Here is a 23,307-nt window from a genome sequence, read left to right as displayed (position 1 = left end):
AGCAGTTAGGAGCCAGCAGTCCTGGATTGTGAGAGGGATGTCTGACTGCCCGTTTAGGCCCGATCCCACTGGGATCGGGCCTAAACGGGCAGTCGGACATCCCTCGAGGGGTCCCAGATTGGAGAGGGTGCAGGCTGGGCTGAGGGACACCCCCCCCCCCCCGCCCCTGTGCACCGGGCCTCTAGTTATATATATTTTTAAATGACATTGGGATTTTGATGGGGATTGCATTAAATCTGTATATTGCTTTGAGTAATATGGCCATTTTAACTATGTTGATTCTTCCAATCTATGAGCATGAGATATTTTTCCATTTTGTTGTTTTTTTTTCAATCTCTTTTAATAATGCTTTGTAATTTTTAATATATAGGTCTTTTACATTCTTTGTTAAGTTTATTGCTAGGCATTATATTCTTTTGGTTACAATTGCAAAAGGAATTGTTTTTTTAAAATTCCATTTCTTTTTCAGAAGTGTTTGTTGTTAGTATACAGGAAGGCAATGGATTTTCTTGCACATTGATTTTGTATCCTGCAACTTGACTGTATTTATTGTTTCTAATAGTTGTTTTTTTTTTTTTGGTGGAGTCTGTAGTGTTCTCTATATATAGCACCATGTTGTCCACAGAAAGTGACAGTTTGACTTCTTCCTTCCCTATTTGGATGCCTTTTATTTCTTCTTCTTGCCTTTTTGCTCTGGCTAGGACTTCCAGCACTATGTTGAATAAGAGTGGTGAGAGTGGACATCCTTGTCTTGTTCCTGATCTTAGAGGAAAAGCTTTCAGGTTTTCACCATTGAGTATATTAGCTGCGGGTTTATCACATATGGTCTTTATTATGTTGAGGTACTTTCCTTCTATTCCCATTTTATTGAGTGTTTTAATCATAAATGGGTATTGTATCTTATCAAATGTTTTTCCTGCATCTATTGATTAGATCATATGATTTTTGTCCATTCTTTGGTTAATGTGGTGTATTATATTGATTGATTTGTGTATGTTGAATCATCCTGGTGCCCCTGGGATGAACCCCACTTGATCGTGATGTATTACTTTTTGGATGTACTGTTGTATCAGATTTGCTAGTATTTTATTTAGGATTTTTGCATCTGTGTTCATCAGAGACATTGGTCTGTAGTTTTCTTTTTTTATCATCTTTGCCAGGTTTTGGTATCAGGGTTATATTGGCCTCATAGAATGTGTTAGGAAATATTGCCTCTTCTTCAATTTTTGGAAGAGTTTGAGGATAGGCTTTAAACCTTCTTTGAACATTTGGTAGAATTCACTGGTGAAGCCATCTGGTCCTGGACTTTTATTTTTTGAGAGGTATTTAGATTTTCCAATTCTTTTTTTTTTAATTGTTTTTTATTGATTTCAGAGAGGAAGGGAGGGGAAGAGAGAGATAGCAACATCAATGATGAGACAGAATCACTGATTGGCTGCCTCCTCCACGTTCCCTACTGGGGATGGAGCCTGCAACCTGGGCATGTGCCCTTGACCAGAATCAAACCTGGGACCCCTCAGTCCACAGGCTGATGCTCTATCCACTGAGCCAAACCAGCTACGGCGATTTTCCAATTCTTCATGATTTAGTCTAGGAAGGTTATGTATTTCCAGGAACTTATTCATTTCTTCTAGGTTATTGAATTTGGTGGCATGTAGTCTTTCATAATATTCTAGTATGGTCCTATGTGTATCTGTGATGTCTGTGATGACCTCTCCTTACTTCTGATTTTGTTTACATGGATCTTTTCCCTCTTTTCCTTAGTGAGTCTAGCCAGGGGTTTGTCAATTTTATTAATCTTTTCAAAGAACTAGCTCTTTGTTTTATTAATTTTTTGTATAGTCTTTTTGTTCTCTATTTCATTCAATTCTGCTCTAATTTTTATTATTTTCTTTCTTCTGCTGACTTTGGGTTACTTTTGTTCTTTTTCTAGTTCTTAAGATGTGATGTTAGGTTGTTTACTTTGGATTTCTCTTGTTTCTTGAGATAGGCCTGTAATGATTATAACTTCCTCCTTATGACTGTTTTCCCTGCATCCCAGAGGTTTTGGTATATTGTATTGTCATTCTCATTTGTCTCTATATATCATTTTTCTTATCTTTTATTTCTTCTTTGACCCCATTATTTTTTAGTAGTACATTGTTTAATCTCCATGTATTTGTGGTGTTTTTTACTTCCTTTTGGCAGTTGATTTCTAATTTTAAGGCATTGTGGTTGGAGAATATGCTTGGTATAACTTCAGTCTTCTTGAATTTGTTGATGCTAGTTTGTGACCCAGCATATGGTCTATCCTTGAGAATGCTGCATGTGCAGTGGAGAAGAATGTGTAATCTGATGTTCTGGGATGAAAGGTTCTGTAAATGTCAGTGATGTCCATTTGGTCTAGTGTTTCATTTAAGGCCCATACTTGTTTATTGATTTTTCTTTGGCTGATCTGTCTAGAACTGTCAATGGAGTATTAAGGTCCCCAGCTATGATTGTGTTTGATCTGCTTCTCCCTTTAGCTCTGTGACTAGTTGTTTTATATATCTCGGTGTTCCCTGGTTGGGTGCACGTATATTAAGAAGTTTTTTTTTGTGTGTGTGTGTGTGTTGTTGTTTTTTTATGTAGTGTCCCCTTTCTCATTATAAAGTGTCCGTCTTTGTCTCTTGTTATCTTGGAATCTACTTTGTCAGATATAAGTATGGCTACACTGCTCTTTGGTGGCTGTTATTTGCTTGGAGGATCATTTTACACCCTTTTACTTTGAATCTACCTTTGTCTTTGCAGCTTAGATGTGTCTCTTGTCGGCAGCATATGGTTGGGTTTTGTTTTTGATCCACTCTGCTGCTCTGTGCCTCTTTATTGGTGAATGCATGCCATTTACATTTAGGGTAATGGTTGATGTATGAGGATTTCCTATAGCCATTTTGTCTCTTGTTTTCTGGTAGCTCTGGGTGTCCATTGGTTCTTTTCCTTTGTGTTTCTGTCTGTGGCTATGCTGTGAGCTGGTTGTTGATGTTAGCTGGCCTCAAAATTTCTCCATGCATAGCTTTCCGGGCGAAAGGCAGTCAACAAGAAAGAAAAATCAATGTAATGCCTTACCTATAAATGTAAGGAGAAACAAAAGGAAAACAAGCTCTAATAAAATGGCACGTGTACTGTGTGAATGCTGGGGGCTGAATGCCCTAGTAGACAGATGCTGTAGATCAGTGGAAAGAATAAATGCTACAAACAGGACAGGACCCAGTGCTGGGGGTTCACATGCCAGGGGCAGTGTCAACACTGGTGACTTCCTGTAGTGCCGACAGCTTGGTACATTTCTGAACAATACACTGTGGTATCTTTCCTTGTTAATGTTAGTTTCATTTCCTGAAAACCCAGTGTATAATTGTATAAAAATTAGTTTTGTGTTTCTGTGTAAAATAGAGTTCAATTCTAGACTCAGATCACTATAAACACTTTTTTTTCACCTTCAGGAATGCTGGCATGTCCTAAGGAAGAAGAGTGGGCTGTAGGAAGCAGGCACATGCCTGACATTTGCAAGACCCAGGGCAAGAACACAAATGAGGACCCACTACTTGATCAGTAATTAAATATCCACTAAAGAATAGGAAGTCTCAGGGATTTTGGATGACCTATTAAGTTGTGGATTTGATGAAAATAAGTTTCTTGCTCATTTTCTTTGTTTTTATGAGTAATGGGTGAATTTGTATGGAATTTGAATTTGAATTATATTTTTTATTTTCAGCTTTCCCCACTGAGTTCCATGTTAGTATTTTCTTATTTCTGTCACTTCATGATTTGTAATCATTCTCAAAGAGTAAGAAAATAAATGTAATGGTATTCAAAGTACATGGTTTTTATTTATTGATTTTTTTCCTTAGAGAAAGGATGAGAGAGAGAGAGAGAGAGAGAGAGAGAGAGAGAGAGAGAGAGAGAGAGAGAAGCATCGATGTGAGAAACATTGATTAGCTACCTCCCATATGCACCCCAATGGAGGATAAAACCTGAACCTGGGTATGTGCCTTGATCGGGAATAGAACCTGCCACCTTTTGCTGTACGGGACAATGCTCCAATTAACTGAGTCACACTGGCCAAGGTTCCATTGTTTTTATTTAAATTTTCATCAAAAATTAAACTATGCATAACTCATGCACACGGACAATTAGGTGTTGAAAGCCTGGGGCAGGGGCAGGGGTGGGCTGGAGGGGCTGATGGGGGAAAAGTAGGACATATGTAATACTTTCAACAATAAAGATTTAAAAAAAGTAAACTAAAGTCGATACAGTATACAAGTTGAAAGTGTACTTCATATGCTTTAAAATTAAACTTTTAATTTTGCAATAATTGAAGATTCACGTGCAGTTGTAAGAAATTATAGAGAAAGATTCCCCTGTACCCTTTACCCAAGTTCCCCAATGGTAATGTCTTGCAAAAAGATAGTACAACATCACCACCAGGATACTGACATTTTACAGTCTGGTTGTAGAACATTTCCATCACCACAAGGATCCCTCTGTAGCCATACTCACTTCCCTCCCTCCCCACCCGCTCTTTAACCCCTGGCAGCCACAATCTGTTTTCCATTTCCACAATTTTGTTATTTCAAGAATGTTATAAAAATGGGACTGGCTTGCCCTAGCCGGTTTGGCTCAGTAGATAGAGCATTTGACTGTGGACTGAAGGGTCCCAGGTTTGATTCCGGTCCAGGGCACATGCCTGGGTTGCAGGCTCAATCCCCAGTAGAGGGCATGCAGCAGGCAGCCGATGATTGGGATTCTCTCTCATCATTGATGTTTCTATCTCTCCCACTCCATTCCTCTCTGAAATCAATAAAAATATATATTTTTAAAATGGGACTGGCTTTTTTTTACTTAGTATCATTCTCTGGACATTAATCCAGGTTGTTGTGTGTATTAAGAGTTTGTCCCTTTTTTATTTTTTCATAGTATTTCATGGTATGCAGGTACCACCGTTTAACTATTCACCAATGAATCTGGGTTGTTTCCAGTTCTTTGTTATTATGAATAAAGCTGTTATAAACATTCATGTACAGGTTTCCATGTCAACATTTTGTGGGAGCATTTCTCAGAAAATTTCCCGGAAGTGCAATTGCTAGGTCATGTAGTAGTTGCATATTTAGTTGTGTTTTTTTTTTAAACTTGGCGTTTATTTATTTATTTATTTTTAAATAAATTTTTGTTGTTCAGATTATTATAGTTGTTCCTCTTTTTCCCCCCATAGCTCCCCTCTACCGGATTCCCACCCCACCCTCTGCCCTTACCCCCCCCCACACACACTGTCCTCATCCATATGTGTACGATTTTTGTCCAGTCTCTTCCCGCACCCCCACACTCCCTTCCCCCCCGAGAATTGTCAGTCCACTCCCTTTCTATGCCCCTGATTCTATTATATTCACCAGTTTATTCTGTTCATCAGATTTTTTATTCATTTGATTTTTAGATTCACTTGTTGATACATATGTATTAGCTTCCTAGACTTGTAAGTCTATTTCTTTCACCAGGTAGGGAAGTTTTCTGTCATTGTTTCTTCAAGTAGGTTTTTAATATCTTGCTCTCTCTCTTCTTCTGGCACCCCCATAATTCGGATGTTGGTATGCTTGAAATTGTCCCAGAGGCTTCTTCATATGGTTGGATTCTTTTTTTTTTCTTTTCCAGTTGGGTGTTTTTTGCTTCTTTGTATTTCAAATCTTTGACTTGATTCTTGCGATCCTCTAATCTGCTGTTGGATCTCTGTATATTATTCTTTATTTCAATCAGTGTATGCTTAATTTCTAGTTGGTCCTTTTTCATATCCTCGAGGGACTCACTAAATTTATCGGTGGTTTCTAGAAAATTCTTGAAAAACCTTATAACCGTGGTTTTGAACTCTATATCTAGTAGTTTGCTTTCCTCCATTTCTGTCATTTGTGACCTGTTTCTTTGTCTCCGCATTTTGGCTGCTTCCCTGTGTTGACAGAGTGGCTTTGTGTGGTAGGTGTCCTATAGGGCCCAGTGGCTCAGCCTCCCTAATTACCTGAGGTGGTCTCTCTTGGTGCACCGCTTTGTGGGCTGTATGCATAGTCTTGTTGTAGTTAAGCCTTGATTGTTGTTGGTATCACTGGGAGGAATTGACCTCCAGGCCAATTGGCTGTGAGGATCAGTTGTGTCTATGATGGGAGAACTTCTGTGCTGGAGACACCCTTATGGGACAGGACTTGCTTCAGTGGGGCTTTGGTGCTCACTGTGTCTGCCCCCTGAGTGTGTCCCTTATGGATCTGAGGAGTTGTAATCAGTATGGTCCCACTCTGACCCCTGGGTACACTGGCTCTTGGATCTCCAAGGAGGTGCAAATTTAGCTCTGCCTGAGGCCACCCAGCAGGAGCTACTGATAGATCTTCAGATTCCTCTTCTTTGTTTGGGGTTTGGAGGTGCCCAGATGAGGCCCAGCTGTGAAGCAATGCAGGCTGCTGTGGAGCCTTTGGCCTTCTTTTGGAAGTTTTGGGGCTCTCGGGCCCAGCTGCAGTTTGTTAGGTAATTTTAGATTACAAAGGGCCATGCCATTCATATGCAAAAGCCTCTGCATACAACTGGGGTGGGGATGTAAATTGTGTGGGGCGGGGTCTCAGGGAATCAACAGGGCAGAGCAAACAGCAATGGCTGACCTTCAGCCCTGCCCTAAGAGGACCCCAGGTCTCAGTGTCCCGCAGTAATCGCTGCAAGCACCTCTGAGAAAAAGCCACCCTCATGTTCCGGCCCAATGCCAGACAGTCCAGTTTCCCCCCGTATGAGTCTGGGTCCCAGAGTCTCGCCCGGAACTAGAGTTCAGAGCAGTTGGGAGCTTGTGTCTGCCTCCCGATTAAAAAAGACAACCGCGTCCTCAGTTGCCAGCCTTTTCCGCGCATGCGTCTCCGTACCTCCGCACTTTACTTCTGCAGCTCCTCTGAGTCTCAGTGTGCTTTTCTCTTCCCTTCTAGTTGTAGAATTCCCACTCAGCCAGCCTTTCTGTGGTTCTGGATGATGTCAGTTTTGTCTTTTAGTTGTAGTTTTGAAGTGGTTGTGTGAGGCAGCAAGTTCAGGTGTTTGCCTATGCCGCCATCTTGGTTTTACGCATATTTAGTTTTTAAGAAACTGCCACAATGTGTTCCCAAAGTGGCTGCACTATTTTAGTAATCCAGTTTCTCCACAGCCTATGAGGTGTGTAATAACTTTTTAGTTTAGCCATTGGGATGGGAATGGAGAGTGACACTTCATGAGTTTTAATTTGTATCCCCGATGGCTAGTGATGTTGAGCATCTTTCCATGTGCTTTTGTGTAGTCTGTATATCTTGTTTGTTTATGTCATTTATTCATCTTTTTATTTGGATTCTTTTTTTTTTTTTAAAACATCCCAATAATTTAATGGAAAAGCTAGAAGAGCATTTACAGCTATCCTGGGACCTCCAACAGAAAGTGTTTCCTGGATGCACAGACGTTCGTAATACTGACAAGTCTCAGTGGACAGCTCAGGCTGGTACACGTGGTGGCGAAACCCTTTGTACAGTAGAGAGGAGCATGACAGAGGGCCTGTGAGGCATCTGGACAGCACACAGCAAAACGAAAGGCTATACTTCCCCCACAGTAACCCATTAAAAAAAAAAGTGTGTCTATTACAAAGTCACGTTTGCCATCTTTCCACTTGATAAAGTCAGCGATGCTGGAGGGTGTCTAGCAGAATCCATCCTCCAGGAATGAGTGCAAAAGGGACGTCCCTTCAGTAAGCAGATGGAAGGACCAGCTGGAGACCTCCCATCCATTTCGGACAAACACACACATACTTAAGGAAAAGGATTATTGCCAGCTTGTGTACGTTCACAATGTGATTTTTGTATTTTGAAAGCTTGAATTTTCCTTGATGCTGTCGGTGTGGGTTTGTATTCCATAATGGTGTTGGGAGGTAGGTTAAGCACTCGCCGAAGCGTATCTCGGATTCGGGCTGTGGTGGCTTGGTCACTGGCAGTCTTATTCCATATTGAAATAATGTCCTCCTGAAACCGGACAGAGACCACAGCCCCACAGATCTCCTCCCCAACCATGAACTGTTCCCCCAACATGGCCAGGATGAGATTCTCCCAGCAACGCGATGCCAAGCCCTCCCGCAGCTGAATAATCCACTTGCCACCGTTTTTATTTGCATCATCCTCCCACATGGGTTTAATTCCTTCTTTGAAGAGATGGAAGTCCCTGTGGCCTGTCAGGTCCCCAGGACGTACCATGTGGCTGTAAAACCTCCAGAATTGCTCCACAGAATCTGTTTGATAGTCTGTTCATAGCTCTGTGAGTGGGTGGGTCGGCAGGGGTTCTCCTGCAGTACCAGAAAGTGTGGTTGTACTGCAGGGGATGCTCTGCTGGTCCCGGGACAGCAGCCTTCCTCTTGCTGCTGCTCTGACGTTTGTCCCGTTCCGTGTTTTCCTTCTCGCCATCTTTCTGTGTGCTGTTTTCTTCATTCTGATCATGGTCACCACTGCCATCATCTTTCAATTTTCATCCTCTCGCCGTCGCCCTATTTGGATTCTTTACTTATTTTTTTTTTTACTATTGAGTTCTGTGAATTATTAAAATGTTCTACATATTAGTTTTTAAAAAATATCTTTATTGATTTCAGGAGGGGAAAGGAGAGGGAGAGAGAGATTGAAACATCAATGATGAGAGAGAATCATTGATTGGCTGCCTCCTGCATGCCCCCCACTGGGGATCGAGCCCGCAACCTGGGCACGTGCCCTTAACCGAAATCAAACCTGCAGACCAACGCTCTCTCCACTGAACCAAAGGGTTACATACTAGTTTCTATTGGATGGGTAGTTTGCAGATATTTTCTCCTAGTCTGTACTTTGCCTTTTTACCCTCAGCACAGGGTCTTTCACAGAGCAAAAAGCTTTAATTTTGATGAAGTCCAGCTATCAGATTTTCCTTTTATCGATCATGTTTTTGATGTTAACTTTAAGAACTCTTTATGTAGCCCTAGATCTTGAAGATTTTCTCCTGTGTTTTTTCTAAAAGTGTTATAGCTTTTTCCGGCTGGTGGCTCAGTGGTTGAGCATTGACCTATGAACCAGGAGGTCACGGTTCAATTCCGGTCAAGGGCACATGCCTGGGTTGCGGACTTGGTCCCCAGTAGGGGGTGTGCAGGAGGCAGCTGATCAATGATTCTCTCTCATCATTGATGTTTCTGTCCTCTGTCCCCATCTCCCTTCCTCTCTGAAATCAATAAAAATATATTAAAAAAACAACAATAACCCAAAGCTGATATCCAATTTTCATTAGTCTGATTCCTAACTCTTGTTTCTTCACTGGTTATAAACTCTGTATTTGTGCTGGTGGGTGAGAAGAGAATGATGTTGAAAATTATTTTCCCAACCTCCAACAACCACCTTTGAACCTTTGCTCCCACCTTCTGCTGTGTGCAGGGAGGGTCTTCCCTAAATCCACCAGCGCCTAAAAAGTTGATGTTTTCTTCTTTATTGCTCTTAAAGCATTCATTCATTTAGACCCGCTATACCGTGTTTAATAACAAAACACAGCATAACTGCTAGATTCCCGTGTACTTACAGTTATGCCTGTGCCAGGAAAGCGGAGGGGTTATGTGTTAGGATAATCATACTTAGATAAACTGCAGGGATGATGATGTTGTGTTAGCAGCGATGGGTGTGTATGCTGGTAACTAACTGGTGCCTGCTAACCGGAACAGGGAAGGCGCACTGTCAATACAGGGCAGGGGTCAGTGTTAAAATCCGGGCTCCGTGACCTGCACTGAAGAGGGAGGGCAAGGGCGCTTCCCACAGTGCTGCCCTTCCTGTTAGGCCGGCTCTGACCCAAGTGTCTGCGCTAACCCACCTTTCCTAAGAGGGAGACCATGGGTGCTGCGCCTTCGTTTCGCCCGGGTCCTGGTCAGAAAGACGCGGCCTGGCCGGTGCCCGGGGCTCTCCTGGGGACGAGGGGAAAAGGGCAGGACACCTGGGTTCCCTCCATAGGACAAGTCTTATGTTTCAGAAGAGCGTCCTGCTTTTCTGGTTCTGTGTAATCATCACACTAGATGGAAGGGAAGCAGGAGTTCTCACTGAACTCAGGGGGTATGAAAGTTCCAGGCCTTGAACTTGACCGTGACCTCCAGCAATGTTCACGTCCCTCCGTGAAAACATGGTCAGGTCTGCTCTCGGGCGCTGCTTTTCCTGGCTGCCGCACACAGCCGGCTTTCAGAGTTGTCTTCTCTCTTCTGGAAAGTTTGTTTGGAGGACTGAGCTTGCCATGGAATTATCTTTGCTTGTGAATTGATTCCCATGTCACAGATAATTTTAATACTGTGGAAAGTATTTTCCCGAAGCAAAGTGCAGTGCAGATGGTCAGAGTAGAGTGTGTGCTGTTGATACCTCCCCTGCCCCCAGCTGAACTCGCTCAGATTTTCTTAACGCTGTTTGGATGGGATACTTATCTCTATTTGATCAACCCCAAAGACAGCCCAGTGGTGGTGATTTTATGATGTGGGAATTAGTTTTGGAACATTAAATCAAGACATTTGTAATAAATTAAATCAACATATATTTGATCATCTATGTGCAGGGAAACTGTATGTGGGGTTGATGCCAGAGAAACAAAAAAACAAGATTTGGACACAGTCAGTGGGGACAGCACGACTGTAGGAAAAGCTTCGGGGAAGCACAGACGGCGCTTCGTTCTGTCCTTCCTGCCACACCTCAGCTCCGTGACCTGGCCAGTCCCCGCCACCCCCCCTGCTGCCACTGGAGGAGCCGTGTCTGCGGATTTTGAAATGAAAGCAAGTGAAGGAGACCCTGGCCAGTTGGGCTTGTTCTCCGTGATTTGTTCTTGGTGCTCCCAGTGATCTCTGTGTCATCGCAGGCACCTAGAAACCATTCCTTTAAAATGTTGTCCTATCAACCGCCAGTCTTTTGTCAGGCAAAACTTTTTTAAAAATTATCTTTTTATTGATTTTAGAGAAAACGGAAGGGAGAGGGAGAGATGGATAGAAACATCTATCAGCTGCTGCCTCCTGCACGCCCCCTACTGGGGATTGAGCCTGCAACCTGGGCATGCGCCCTGACTGGGAATTGAACCGGGATCTTCTGGTGCACAGATGACATTCAACCCACTGGGCCACACCGTCCAGGGCTGTCAGGTATAACTTTCTAAACTTTATTTGTTTTTTTGAATAGGTAATACAATCCACATGGTTCAAGAGGTAAAGGGCACGGTGACAGGTCTTGCTCCTAACCCGCTCATCCCTGTCTGGCAGGAGCTGCCCCGTCCCGCACCAGCCGCACAAACGGACACGCGTCCCACACGCGTGCTGGTTCCCTGCGCAGTGCGTTTTGGAGACCATTCCACATGAATGAGCCTCTGTTCTGGGTGGCAGCTCTGGCACTGCTCCAGCATGTCTCAGTGGTGACCGACAGCAGTCCGTGGCCTTGTTCGCCGGGTAGCCAGCGTTGTGGGTGTAATGTCCCTGGGCCAGGAACTTGAAGCTCATTAGGTGATTTTCTTGGATCTCAGTTTCCTCTTCGTACAGTTTGACCTGCCCTTTCCAGGGCAGAGGCCATTTTGGGGTACATGGTGAGAGAAGACAGAAACACGGGCAGAGCTGCAGGAGCAGCCAGGCTGCTTGTGTCCTACCATTTCAGCAACCCCCCCCCCCCCCCCCCCGCTCCTCTTCAGGATGAGCTCTCAGGCCATTTTCTGACAGGTCTCAGCAAACCTCATATTCATCCAAGTTAGTGTGTTGTTTTTCAGGTCTTTAAAATATATATTATTTTATTGGTTTCAGAGAAGAAGGGAGAGAAAGAGAGAAATAGAAACATCAATGATTAGACAGAATCATTGATTGGCTGCCTCCTGCACGTCCCCCACTGGGGATCGAGCCTGCAACCCGGGAATGTGCCCTTGACCGGAATCGAACCTGGGACCCTTCAGTCTGCAGGCTGACGCTCTATCCACTGAGCCACACCGGCCATTTTCCAGTTTTTATACATGCCCTCATGTCTGCCTAAGCGCATGGAGGACACCTGTGCGGCCGCCCTGCGGCTCAGGAAGCCCGCCGGTGTCTGTGTTCCTGGGGTCAGATCTCCACTTGGAGAAGAACCCTGTGTGGCCGGCGAGCCGTGAGCCTCTCTGAGCGTGTCCCGTGTCTGTAAGACACTCAGCTCAGGAGTTGTAGGATGAAATGAAATGGCATATGTGAGGAACCAAGAGCAGAACCTGAAATGTAGATACTTTTATAAAATGTGATTTTCCTCTCAAACCATCTTCCTAAACAGAATCTTCTACTTAGGAATTATAGCAATTAAAATGAAAATCCACCCTGGCCAATGTGGCTCAGTGGGGATTGGGGGAGGGCAATCGATCAATGTTTCTCTCTAATCGAGGTTTCTCTCTCTCTAAAATCAATAAAGACATATTAAAAAAAAAAAAAAAACCTACCTGCCTTAGATGCTGGGGCATTTTATTCAGACTCCTTCAGCTTTGCTTTTCTAACATGATTTGGTTTTTTTTTTTCTTCCAAAGTTATCACTTTGTCAACCAATTCCTTTTCTGGTCAAAAGTAAACTTTTCCTCCCTGGCCTGTTTGGCTCAGTGGATGGAGTGTTGGCCCGTGTACTGAAGGGTCCCACGTTCGATTCCAGTTAAGGGCACGTACCTTGGTTGCAGGCTCGATCCCCAGCCCTGGTCAGGGTGCAAGAGGGAGGCAACTAATCAACATGTTGCTCTGTCTCTCCCCTCCCCTTCCCCTCTCTCTAAAAGTCAATGAGAAAATATTCTTGGGTGAGGATTAAAAAATAAATAAATAAACTTTTCCTTTTGGTTCCAAGTGTTAAAATCAGGGCCAGGCTTTGACATAATATATGGAAGAATGTTCTAATAGCCACAGAAGTTCAGAGAGGTGTGTTGCTGTAGGAAAGAATTTCCCATTATTGCTAGAGAAATACTGATGCTAAGCTGAACAGCTCCTCGGTGCAGAGGTAGGGTGATAGGATTAGATGATCTTCTTAAAGTCCTTCCCAACCCTGAAGGCATTGCTGTTCAGGCCAAAGACCTTTTCTTTGACATCTTCTCTTGTCTCCTTCATGTGGGAGCCACGAGATTACAAGGTAGACAAGGTTCCTGATTACTCCCAAACCCGCATCTCTGCCCCAACTTGCACCCTGCATTCTGGAAACATTCCAACTATTTGCTGGAAATGCCTTGTGGATATTCTGCATGTGCGTACATCCATTCATTCCTTTCAAGAAGTTGGAGTGTCTGCTGTTTTCCAAGCATTTTCTAGGTGCTAGGGATGCACAATGAACAAAACCATGGAAGCTTCTGCTCTTCTGGAGTTCACATTGCTGTCTCATTGAATTTGTCTAAATGAAGCCACCACCCGTATTGCAGAGTTGCTTACCTGCTTCCTGTAGCATCTGGACTTAGAGCGTGACTGCAGGGCCACTTTCCGTCACCCAGAACGATTCTCTTGTCACTTTGTCAGTTTCCTTTCCTCTAATGTGTAATTGTCTTTTCAGCCACATCTTTCCCACATCTTTTCATCTGCTCTGGGTTCCCCTAACCCACCCAGCATCGCATCCCTCACCTGCAGCCCGAGGCTGCCTGGCTGGAGGGGCGCTGCTAGTAATGCTCACTCCACACTCTTCTGTGCTGTGAGATTGGGATCAATTTGCATTAACTAATGGGCAAAGTTAGTTAACTCAGGGAACCCTAAAAATGTAACAGGTACTTTAAACATGTTATTTTCACCTAAAACATACAACTGTTTATTCACTCATCTTCAGTTCTAGGGCCAAGGCATTTTCTTAAAGCAGACCTGTTGCTTGGGGTTCCCTCACCTCTTTCCACTCTTGCAATACATCTGCCATGATTTTCAGTTTTAGTTTCTCTCAACAGGAGCGAGAACTTGTGTCCTTTTTTTTAAAAAAAAATCTTTATTGTTCAGATTATTACAGGTGTTCCTCTCCCCCCCCCCCCGCCCATAGCTCCCCTCCACCTGATTCCCCACCCCACCCCATGCCCTTACCCCCCCGCCACTGTCCTCATCCATAGGTGTAAGATTTTTGTCCAATCTCTTCCCGCACCCCTCACACCCCTTTTCCCCTGAGAATTGTCAGTCCACTCCCTTTCTATGTCCCTGATTCTATTATATTCATCAGTCCATTCTGTTCATCAGATTTTTTATTCACTTGATTTTTAGATTCACTTGTTGGTAGGTATGTATTTGTTGTCATTTTGTTGTTCATAATTTTTATCTTTACCTTTTTCTTCTTCTTCCTCTTCTTAAAGAATACCCTTCAGCATTTCATATAATCCTGGTTTGGTGGTGATGAACTCCTTTAGCTTTTTCTTGTCTGTGAAGCTCTTTATCTGACCTTCAATTCTGAATGATAGCTTTGCTGAGTAGAGTAATCTTGGTTGTAGGTTCTTGCTGTTCATCACTTTGAATATTTCTTGCCACTCCCTTCTGGCCTGCATAGTTTCTGTTGAGAAATCAGCTGACAGTCATATGGGTGCTCCCTTGTAGGTAACTAACTGTTTTTCTCTTGCTGCTTGTAAGATTCTCTCTTTGTCTTTTGCTCTTGGCATTTTAATTATGATGTGTCTTGGTGTGGTCCTCTTTGGATTCCTCTTGTTTGGTGTTCTCTGTGCTTCCTGGACTTGTAAGTCTATTTCTTTCACCAGGTAGGGAAAGTTTTCTGTCATTATTTCTTCTAATAGGTTTTCAATATTTTGCTCTCTCTCTTCTTCTGGCACCCCCATAATTCGGATGTTGGTATGCTTAAAGTTGTCCCAGAGGCTCCTTACACTATCTTCATATTTTTGGATTCTTTTTTCTTTTTGTTTTTCTGGTTGGGTGTTTTTTGTTTCCTCATATTTCAGATCTTTGGTTTGATTCTTGGGGTCCTTTGATCTACAGTTGAATTTCTGTATATTCTTTATTTCAGACAGTGTATGCTTAATTTCTGACTGGTCCTTTTCCATTTTTTTGGCATTCTCATTAAGATCCTTGAAGGTCTCACTAAGCTCCTCGGAGGTCTCATCAAGTTTCTCGGCGGTTTTTAGAAGATTCTTGAGTAACCTTATAAATGTGGTTTTGAACTCTATGTCCAGAAGTTTGCTTTCCTCCATTTTTTTCATTCGTGACATGTTTCTTTGTCTCCGCATTTTGCTGCTTCCCTGTGTCAATGAAGTGGTTTTCTGTGGTAGGTGACCTATAGGGCCCAGTGGTTCAGCCTCCCCTATCACCTGAGGTGGACACTCTTGATGCACCCCTTTGTGGGCTGAGTGCAAAGTCTTGGTGTAGTTAAGCCTTGATTAGTGTTGGTATCACTGGGAGGAATTGACCTCCAGGCCAATTGGCTGTGAGGACCCGCTGTGTCTACAATGGAAGAACTGCTGTGCTGGAGACACGCTTATGGGGCAGGACGTACTTCAGTGGGGCTTTGGTGCTCACTGAGTCTGCCTCTTGAATGTGTCACTTATGGATGTGAGGAGTTGAAACCTGGTGTCGTCTCATACTGACCACTAGATACACTAGCTTCTGGATCTCCATTGGGGTGCAGGTCAGCTACTGTCTGAGGCCACCCAGCAGGAGCTCCAGTGAGAACTACAGTTTTCTCCTCTTTGCTTGGGGTTTGGAGGTTTTGGAGCTGTCTGACCAGAGCTACAGTTTGTTAGGTTAAGCTGTGATAGGGCAGGCCATTTATATGTAAAAGCCGCTGCATGGAGCTTGGGTGGGTTTGTAGATTTTGCGGGGTGGGGTCTCAGGGAGTCACTACTCTAGGGCGAGGCAAACAGCGATGGCTGCCAGTCGGCCCTCTCTGCGTCTCCACATTTCTGTGTCCCCGCGTCCCACGACCCAGCGCAGTAAACAATGATTGCCGGGCGCACCTCTGCAAGAAAGCCGCCCTCACTTTCCAACCCGATGGCAGGCAGTCCAGCTTCTCCCCGTAGGAGTTTGGGTCCCCAGCGTCTCCCCAGAAACTGGAGTTCAGAGTAATCGGGAGCTTGTCTCCCTTCGGGTTGAAAAAAGCAGCACACCCAGTCGCCAGCCCGATTCACGTACCTCAGCTTTTCAGCGCTTGTGCATGTCTCAATGCTCTTTTCTCTTTCCTTCTGGTTGTAGAACTTCCACTCAGCCAGCTTTCCCATGGTTCTGGGTGATAGATGTTTTGTCTTTTAGTTGTAGTTTTGAAATTGTTGTGCGAGGCAGCAGTTTAGGTGTCTACCTATGCCGCCATCTTGGTTTTCCCCCCGAGAACTTGTGTCCTTCAGAAGAAGACCGTGCAGAATCCTTTCACATGCTTACAAATAGTCCCCTGATCTTTACAGTTGCTTCTTTTGCTTCACACATTTTCCAATGACTTGCCTTCATTGAGTCTTTTCAAAGTATGCAGCGTGGCTTTTGAAGAAACTGTCTCTCTTTGTGCTCCTATTTCATTGGTTTACATAGTAATTAAGTTATGTAAATAAAATCATTAGCACCATTAGCATAACAAGCTTGGAACAAATACCCCTGACTCTTCTTGAGCGGACAACCCAAATGGTGGGAGCAGGCGCACAGCTGTTCTGGAGAGGAGCCTACCCACCAGTGTATTGGTCTTGCCCAGGCGTTATCAGTGTCTTATTGAAGTGGGTGTGTTGGTTGGTTTGGTTTTCGGTAAAATGTTAGGTAGAGGGTGTAGAAGAGCGCAGGGTTTGTATTACCAGAGTAATTTTTACAAATCAGAGTTTTCCTCAGGCCACTGCTCTGCGCACACCCCTCCGGGCCCTCCTCATTGGGTGAGAAGCAAGAGCAAACCTCGGCCTTGCCCAGCGAGACCCCACTGCAGCCCGCTCAGTCTCCTGCTCGTGCCTTGAGCTCCCGTCCTGGGCTAAGGCGGCTTGTTCTTTGAACACACTCCGGACTTTTTCACAATCACGCCTTTGTTCGCTCTGATGAACAAAGACAGGGCCCTGCTGCTGGGGCCTGCGTGTCCAGGATGCGCATGTCCATGCCTGGCACCGCCCTCCCTCTGCCCCTGCCCCTCTGCCACTTGGACACTGACAGAGGCTGTTCAGCATGAAAGGACCGGCTGGGCAGCACCTCCTTTAGCCCGCCTTTCTGGGCCTCACAACAGGATGCGCTTTGTCCTTTTCAAACATCTTCTGCAGCGCTGCCTTCGGGTTTCTTTTCCGATGCTTCCCATGTCCCGCCGTGCACTGTTGCTGCTTCCCGCCCTAGAAGTTCTCTTGCTTTGGGTGGAACCCACTTTGTTGGACCTGCTGGCAGCACATTCAATAAGCAAGCACATCCTGAGCGTGGCTGATGTTTCTCTTTTCCCCTTAATCTCATCTTCTTCAAAGTCCTTATCTTTCTGGCCTTGATTTCTGGCAGCAAACCCCCCTCCCCGCCCCCCTTCCCCCTGACTTCAAATGCACTAACCGATTTGGAGTGGGGATGGGGCTCCTTTTAGTTCAGAAATAATACATGATCTTGGAGCCTTATCCATATCTCTCTCTTGACTTAAAAAAAACCCAGCCTTATTGAACTATAACTTATCATAAAATTCACCTATTTAAAATGTGCTATCCAATGCTTTTAGTAAATTTGCTGAGTTTTAACTATCTACAACTAAGTTTCAGAACATTTCTATCACCTCATAAGGTGCCTCGGCCATTTCCAGCCACTGCCTGTTTGCCGCCAGCGCCAGCACCACGAACCTGCTGCTCTTTCTAGATCCTCCCTTGACTTCTCTTTCCCTTTTCCAGCATTGGAGTGTTTTTAGCAACATACATGCTATCTGCCTGAGGAACTTTTCATGTGAGTAAGTTACTCAACTTTGTTACCCTCTCTTATTCTTTCTTCCCACATTTAAGTTTCTTTTGGTTTTCTTTGTGTGAACTTAGTTTAGCAAGTTTGCCCTTAGCTAATTAAGAAAGTTAAGGGCCTTGGCCGGTTTGGCTCAGTGAATAGAGTTTCAGCGTATGGACTGAAGGGTCCTGGGTTTGATTCCGGTCAAGGGCACATGTCCGGGTTGAGGGCTTGATCCCCAGTGGGGGGCTTGTAGGAGGCAGCCAGTCAATTATTCTTTCTCATCATTGATGTTTCTATCTCTCCCTCTCCCTTCCTCTCTGAAATCTATTAAAAAAGTATTAAAAACAAAGAAAGTTGAGGTTTCCCCCTCCTTTTGAGTAGTGTCATGTACAAAACAGATATGTAAGCCCCTCTAAGGCATGGAAAAGTACAAAGAAAGTTAAAGCATGATCCAGAACACCAACTCTCAGAAGCAACCAGTGTTAACCGATTGATGGTGATTATCTTTCCAAACATCTCTGTCAGCAGTGATACAGCTATAAAGACACTGATTGATGTAGGTACCAAGCCGGAGGAGGCAGCTTTGGTTGCCATAGAAATCCAAGCCGGAGATGGGCATCTTTGAGAGGAGGCCTGTAGTTCTCATGAAACGTGTACTCTTAGAGGAGAGACAATAAACCAGTAAACAAGTAAATATGTAGTATACTAAATGGTGATAAATGTCATGGAGTTCAACAAAGCAGAGAAATATATGCATTAAGGGTCTGGTTTACTATTTAATGTGGTGCAACAAGAGAAACCCCTCTGAATACAATGGCGTTTGACCAGAGATCCCAGAAGTGAGAGAGCATGAACCATATGGTCTATGAAATGTAGGAATGTGGGGGAAGAGCATTCTAGGCAGAAGGAACAGCGAGTGCCCAGGCCTTTAGGTGGGAACATGCTTCACATGTTTGAGGAACAGCAAGAAGGCAACTGTAGCAAAAGCAATGTGAGAGGGAGAAAGTGAGTCCACTTAAGGGGGGTGAGGGCCCGGGGGACAATTATTCAGGGCCTTGGAGCCATTGTAAGGGCTTTGGGTTTTCCTCCCAGTGAGGCAGAAAGCCATTAGAGCTTTGTTAAGTGGAGGTGTGATATGATTTGACCAGGTTTTAGAAGCATCACTCTGTTATCTGAAGAACAGACTATAGAAGGCAGGGGCAGAGGAAGGGAGACTGGTTAGGAGGCAGTTGCAGAAATCCTGGTAGGAGATGACCATGGCTTGGACCAGATGGTAGCAGTGGAAGTGGTGAGAAGTGCTGAGATATGATGGCATTTACAATATATATTCCAATACATTCCATTTATGGAAATGGAGAAGATTAAGTGAAACATCTATGGGAGAAGAATCAAGAACATTGTTTTTGTTCCAGTTAAATTGGAGATGCCTATTAAGACATTTAAGCGGAGTGTCAAGAAGGTAGTTGGGTAAATGAATCTGGATTTCAGAAGAGAGGATTGGAGATACATAGGTGGTATTTAAAAGCTACAAGTTGGATGTGATGGCCAAGTTAGACGGAGAAGAGATGACCAAGTTGGATAGAGATGACTGAGCATTAGGGCCCTCCAGGGGAAGATGAGAACACAGAATGGACCATAGTGTTCAGGTGACGCAGGAGGTAGAACCAGCCATTGCACTCATGATTTTATTAAATGTTTTTCACAGCAAGATTTAGTTAGTTCTGTTTTTACTGTGAGATTAACTATGAAAGCTGTTCAGGGTAATTTCCATAAGTTAGTCATTTCTGATTGCAGCAAAACAGTTACCACTTAGGATTGGTATGCATTTTTATTAGCCATCTTGGATAATCGGCAAGTCTTTGTTAAAGCGGTTGTTTTTTCTTCATCTCCTCCTCAAGAGTTGCTTGTACGTCCATTCACTCATGTACTCCACCAATAGTTATTGAGCGCCCGTCCTGTGCCAACCCTAGGCTTTCTGTTCTCACAGATCTAACTTACCGCGCAGGATTTTGCCTTTCAGGTGGACGTGGCTTCAGCCTCCCGCAGTGGGGTTTTTCCAGCCCGGTCCCTCTGCAGTTCTGAGCGCCGGCCCCAGGCCCGGAGCCGGTCAGCTGGGGCCCGCCCACGCCTGGAGGGGACTCCGGACACGCCAGAGAGATATGCAGATGAGGTGGGCGGGCGGTATGCAGATGAGGTGGGCGGGCCGCGCCCGACGGGCGTTGTGGATGGAAGTTGGCGGACAGAATGCAGATGAGGGGGCGGGGCTCGCCTGCGCGCCCGGAGCCGCTCGGCGAGCGGCCGCCGGGAACTGGAAGGCGCCCGGCCCTTTCTTTGACTGGAGCGGACCCGCCGGACGCGGCCGCCTGGTCCGCGGGAGCCGGCTTGAGCCGCCGCGCGCTGGACAGGGTCCGAGGCCGGCCAGCCGGCCGCTGCCGAGTCGGCTGAGCATGGGCAACCACCTGGGGCGGCCCGAGGACCACGAACCAGGTCAGTGCGGTCGGCGGGGGTCGCGCCGCGCCCCCTCCCCGGCGGCGCCCTTCCCCCACCGCTCCCGGCGGCGCAGCCCCCGCCCGCGGCGCCCGGGCGAGGGGAGAGGGGAAGTTGCCGGGCCGGAGTCCGGCCTCGGAACGCGCCGGTGGGCTTGTGGCATTACCTGCGCTGCTCGGCGACCAGGAAATGCCGCTCCTGTAAACACGGACCTGGAGCCGGGTCCGGCCGCGAGCGGGCGGGAAGGAGCCTGGTTCGTGGCCGCGCCCGCGGGCCGGGCGGGCGGGGAGGGGCGGGTGCCGGGTGGCTCTCGTGGTGGACTCCGCTGGCCCCCTGCCTGCCGCCCGGTCAGGTCCCCTGTCCGTGTGTAGGCAGTTCTTGCAGACTTTCTAGGCATTTCCGCGGAAAGTAGGACTTGGCGTCGTGTCTGGTTCATTGTCCATCTCGCAGCGCATCGTTGGCGTATCACCCACTTTCTGGAGCCCGTGGAAGGGGGTGACCCGTCAGCAGGTCTGTTACTCGTGGTCAGACCGAGGGCTGGACCGGGGCTGGCTTTTACTCAACAGCCTGTGCTTATCCTGGGACACCGAAAACTCCCCCGGCCTGTCAGCTCCCGGCAGAAAGTAAGCGAGCGTGTTGGAGAGTCAGCTGGGCTCTAGTTTTCGTCCTGGCCTCCAGCGCAGGTTTAAATGCTGAAAACCACGGGGTTGCATTGAAGAACAAAGCGGAACATTTATATGCTGTCACATGAAACAAGTGGGATTTAATTTAGCCTAAAAAGATTGCATGGCTGATGGGGGAGAGATGGTCGGCCTGGGCCCCGGGGTGCAGGTGACAGGCATGGGCTCCCCGTGACAGCCCGCAGTGGGAAACATTCTTCAGGGGGTAACGTTTACATCTGAATTCGAATGAGGAAATGAGGTTCTGAGAGATGGAGCAATTAGTCCAAGTGACTTATTCCTTGAATTGGGAACAGTTTTGTGCTGATGACCTCGGTCCTTAGCTTCAGCTCTTCGCTCACCGCATGGCCCCGTCCTTGGGCCGGGCCGGCTGAGGTGGTGCCATCCTGGCAGTTGTGGTGCATTGGACTGGACCACACTGGGATCAGAAACTTCGCCACATGGGAATCCTGTGAAGAGAAGTTTTACAGATGGGGTTACTGCATAGATTACATAGGGGTCACTCTAACATGCAGCATTTATCCAAATTTCTTTGGGTAGAGTAACCAGTATTTGCAAAATAATGTCTTTGTCATAACAGCCCTGTGATAAACTCTTAGGTAAAGGATATGTAACGTTTAAAAACACCTCTCATTAGTGCACAACTGCCCAGGCATTGTGGAAACGCTGGTGTGTGATTTCCTTTGTGTCAAAATTGTGAAGAGACCGCCCGCCCCTCTTGTGAGAGCTTTAAGAGTTCCTTGGGTGCTTGTGTTCTGATTTCTAAGTGACTGTGCTTTTTAAAGCACTGATGGATGGGACACGGAAAGGAGACTTTTATGCCAGGCACTTACTTTATTGCATCTTTCAAAGGGTGCATATCATTTCAGAATGGAAACTCCGGCTGATATGCTGCAAATAAGATTAGAAAATCTTAGGAAAGACTATATTTTATTATTTATTTACTTGTTTATTTATTTTAATCCTCACCCGAGGATACTTTCTTATTGATTTTTAGAGAGAGTGGAAGAGAGAGGGCAAGACAGAGAAACAACACATCGATTGGTTGCCTTCTACAGGAGCCCCCTACTAGGGCCCGGGCCAGGGAGGAGCCTGCAACTGAGGTACATGCCCTTGGCCGCCCTTCGGTCCACAGCCCGACGCTCTATCCACTGAGCCAATCCAGCTAGGGCTAGGAAAGACTTTAAATGCTGGACTCTAGTTGGCTGAAAGTGTGAGTATAATTTTAATTGGCCTCTCAATGCTGTGCGAAATGCTACAGGATACATCAATGAGATCCTAGAAATGAGTTTTGTTAAAGATTAAGGTTCTTCAATCTGCTGTGCTCTGGGGGCTGGAATGAGGCAGTTATGCTTTGGACTAGAATCAGAACTAGTGCTTCTTCAATGGGGCATGAGCAAGGGGCCCAAAGATTAGTGGTACAGGTGGAGGTAAGTAGAGGGAGGCTGGATGAGGCAAGGACATCACCCACGTTTTGATTTTTACACAGTTTCTGTATTGTGTCAGTTTTGTTCTTTGAGAAACCCTTAAACAGAATTAGGAATGACTGAGGTTTATTAGAGAGCAATACCCGAGAGAGACGAAAGGGGTGGGAAGCAGAATTAGGCCAGGAAAGCTTTAGACCAGCGGTCGCCAACCGGTGGGTCCGCGGACCAGCGCTGCTTTAGACCGCGATGCAGATCCAACACTTAAAGGAAAAGGGGGAGGCAGCAGGTTTGGGCAGGGAGATCCTCAGAGCAAACTGCCTGTTGGAGGAGTCCCAGGTCGGGCAGAAATGGTCAGTCCAGTCCTCGTGCTGTGGTCAGTCCGCTGGAGGCTGCCTGAGAAGAATGTGCCTTCAGCTCAAAGGCACGTGGAGTCCTAGGATCCGGTGGCACTAACTTGCAGTCCCGGCAGCTGAAGGCGCATTCTTTCTTGAATAGAGATCCAAGTGGCACACCTCATGGCGGCATCCACACGACCGCAGTTGCTTGGGCAGGGGTGGCGGTGGTCTGTTTAAAGGGTAAATGAGGTAACATCCTCATCTTAAATCTCCCCCAGCCCCTTTGCTTAGAAGAGTTGGAATTGCCCCATCTGTTCCCGGTGGGAGCGCCTCATGCCCGGTGGCCGCACCTGAGGCAGAAGGCAGGTTCCCAGCCGCTGTCTCTTTCCTAGCCCCGGTCTTGGCTGTGGTAGCAGCAGGATTCCTCTGGTGGTGATTGCGATCCTCTGAGTTGGGTCATTGTGACTTACTCCGGCATTGTAGAATGGACAAGAGAAAGATAGGAAACCTTGCGCGAATGAGGGCAGCTGGAATCGGAACATGTGGATGACCACATCTTTTACTCA

At 45.9% G+C, this 23,307-nt stretch overlaps 1 protein-coding gene and 1 pseudogene across 8 annotated transcripts in view; one reads left to right on the top strand and one right to left on the bottom strand.

Annotated features, from left to right (window-relative positions):
* Nucleotides 1-23,307, top strand: part of SPECC1 (sperm antigen with calponin homology and coiled-coil domains 1) — a 256,884-nt gene that overhangs the window by 89,029 nt on the left and 144,548 nt on the right. Inside the window, exon 1 of one of the 7 annotated variants that reach the window (XM_079797266.1) lies at nt 20,097-20,299. The exons of the other annotated variants lie outside the window; for them this stretch is intronic. Coding sequence (XP_079653392.1) covers nt 20,260-20,299 — 40 coding nt within the window. The 5' untranslated portion in view covers nt 20,097-20,259. Of the gene's footprint in view, nt 1-20,096; nt 20,300-23,307 lie in introns of those variants that run through there. 7 annotated transcript variants of the gene reach the window in all.
* On the bottom strand, nt 7,834-8,499 carry LOC307115387 (eukaryotic translation initiation factor 4E type 2-like; annotated as a pseudogene). The gene has a single exon. The product of its transcript is annotated as a eukaryotic translation initiation factor 4E type 2-like (transcript).

This window comes from Cnephaeus nilssonii, assembly GCF_951640355.1.
Source record: "Cnephaeus nilssonii genome assembly, chromosome: 19".
NCBI classification, from domain to species: Eukaryota; Metazoa; Chordata; class Mammalia; order Chiroptera; family Vespertilionidae; genus Cnephaeus; species Cnephaeus nilssonii.
This window is presented reverse-complemented; position numbering and strand designations above follow the sequence as displayed.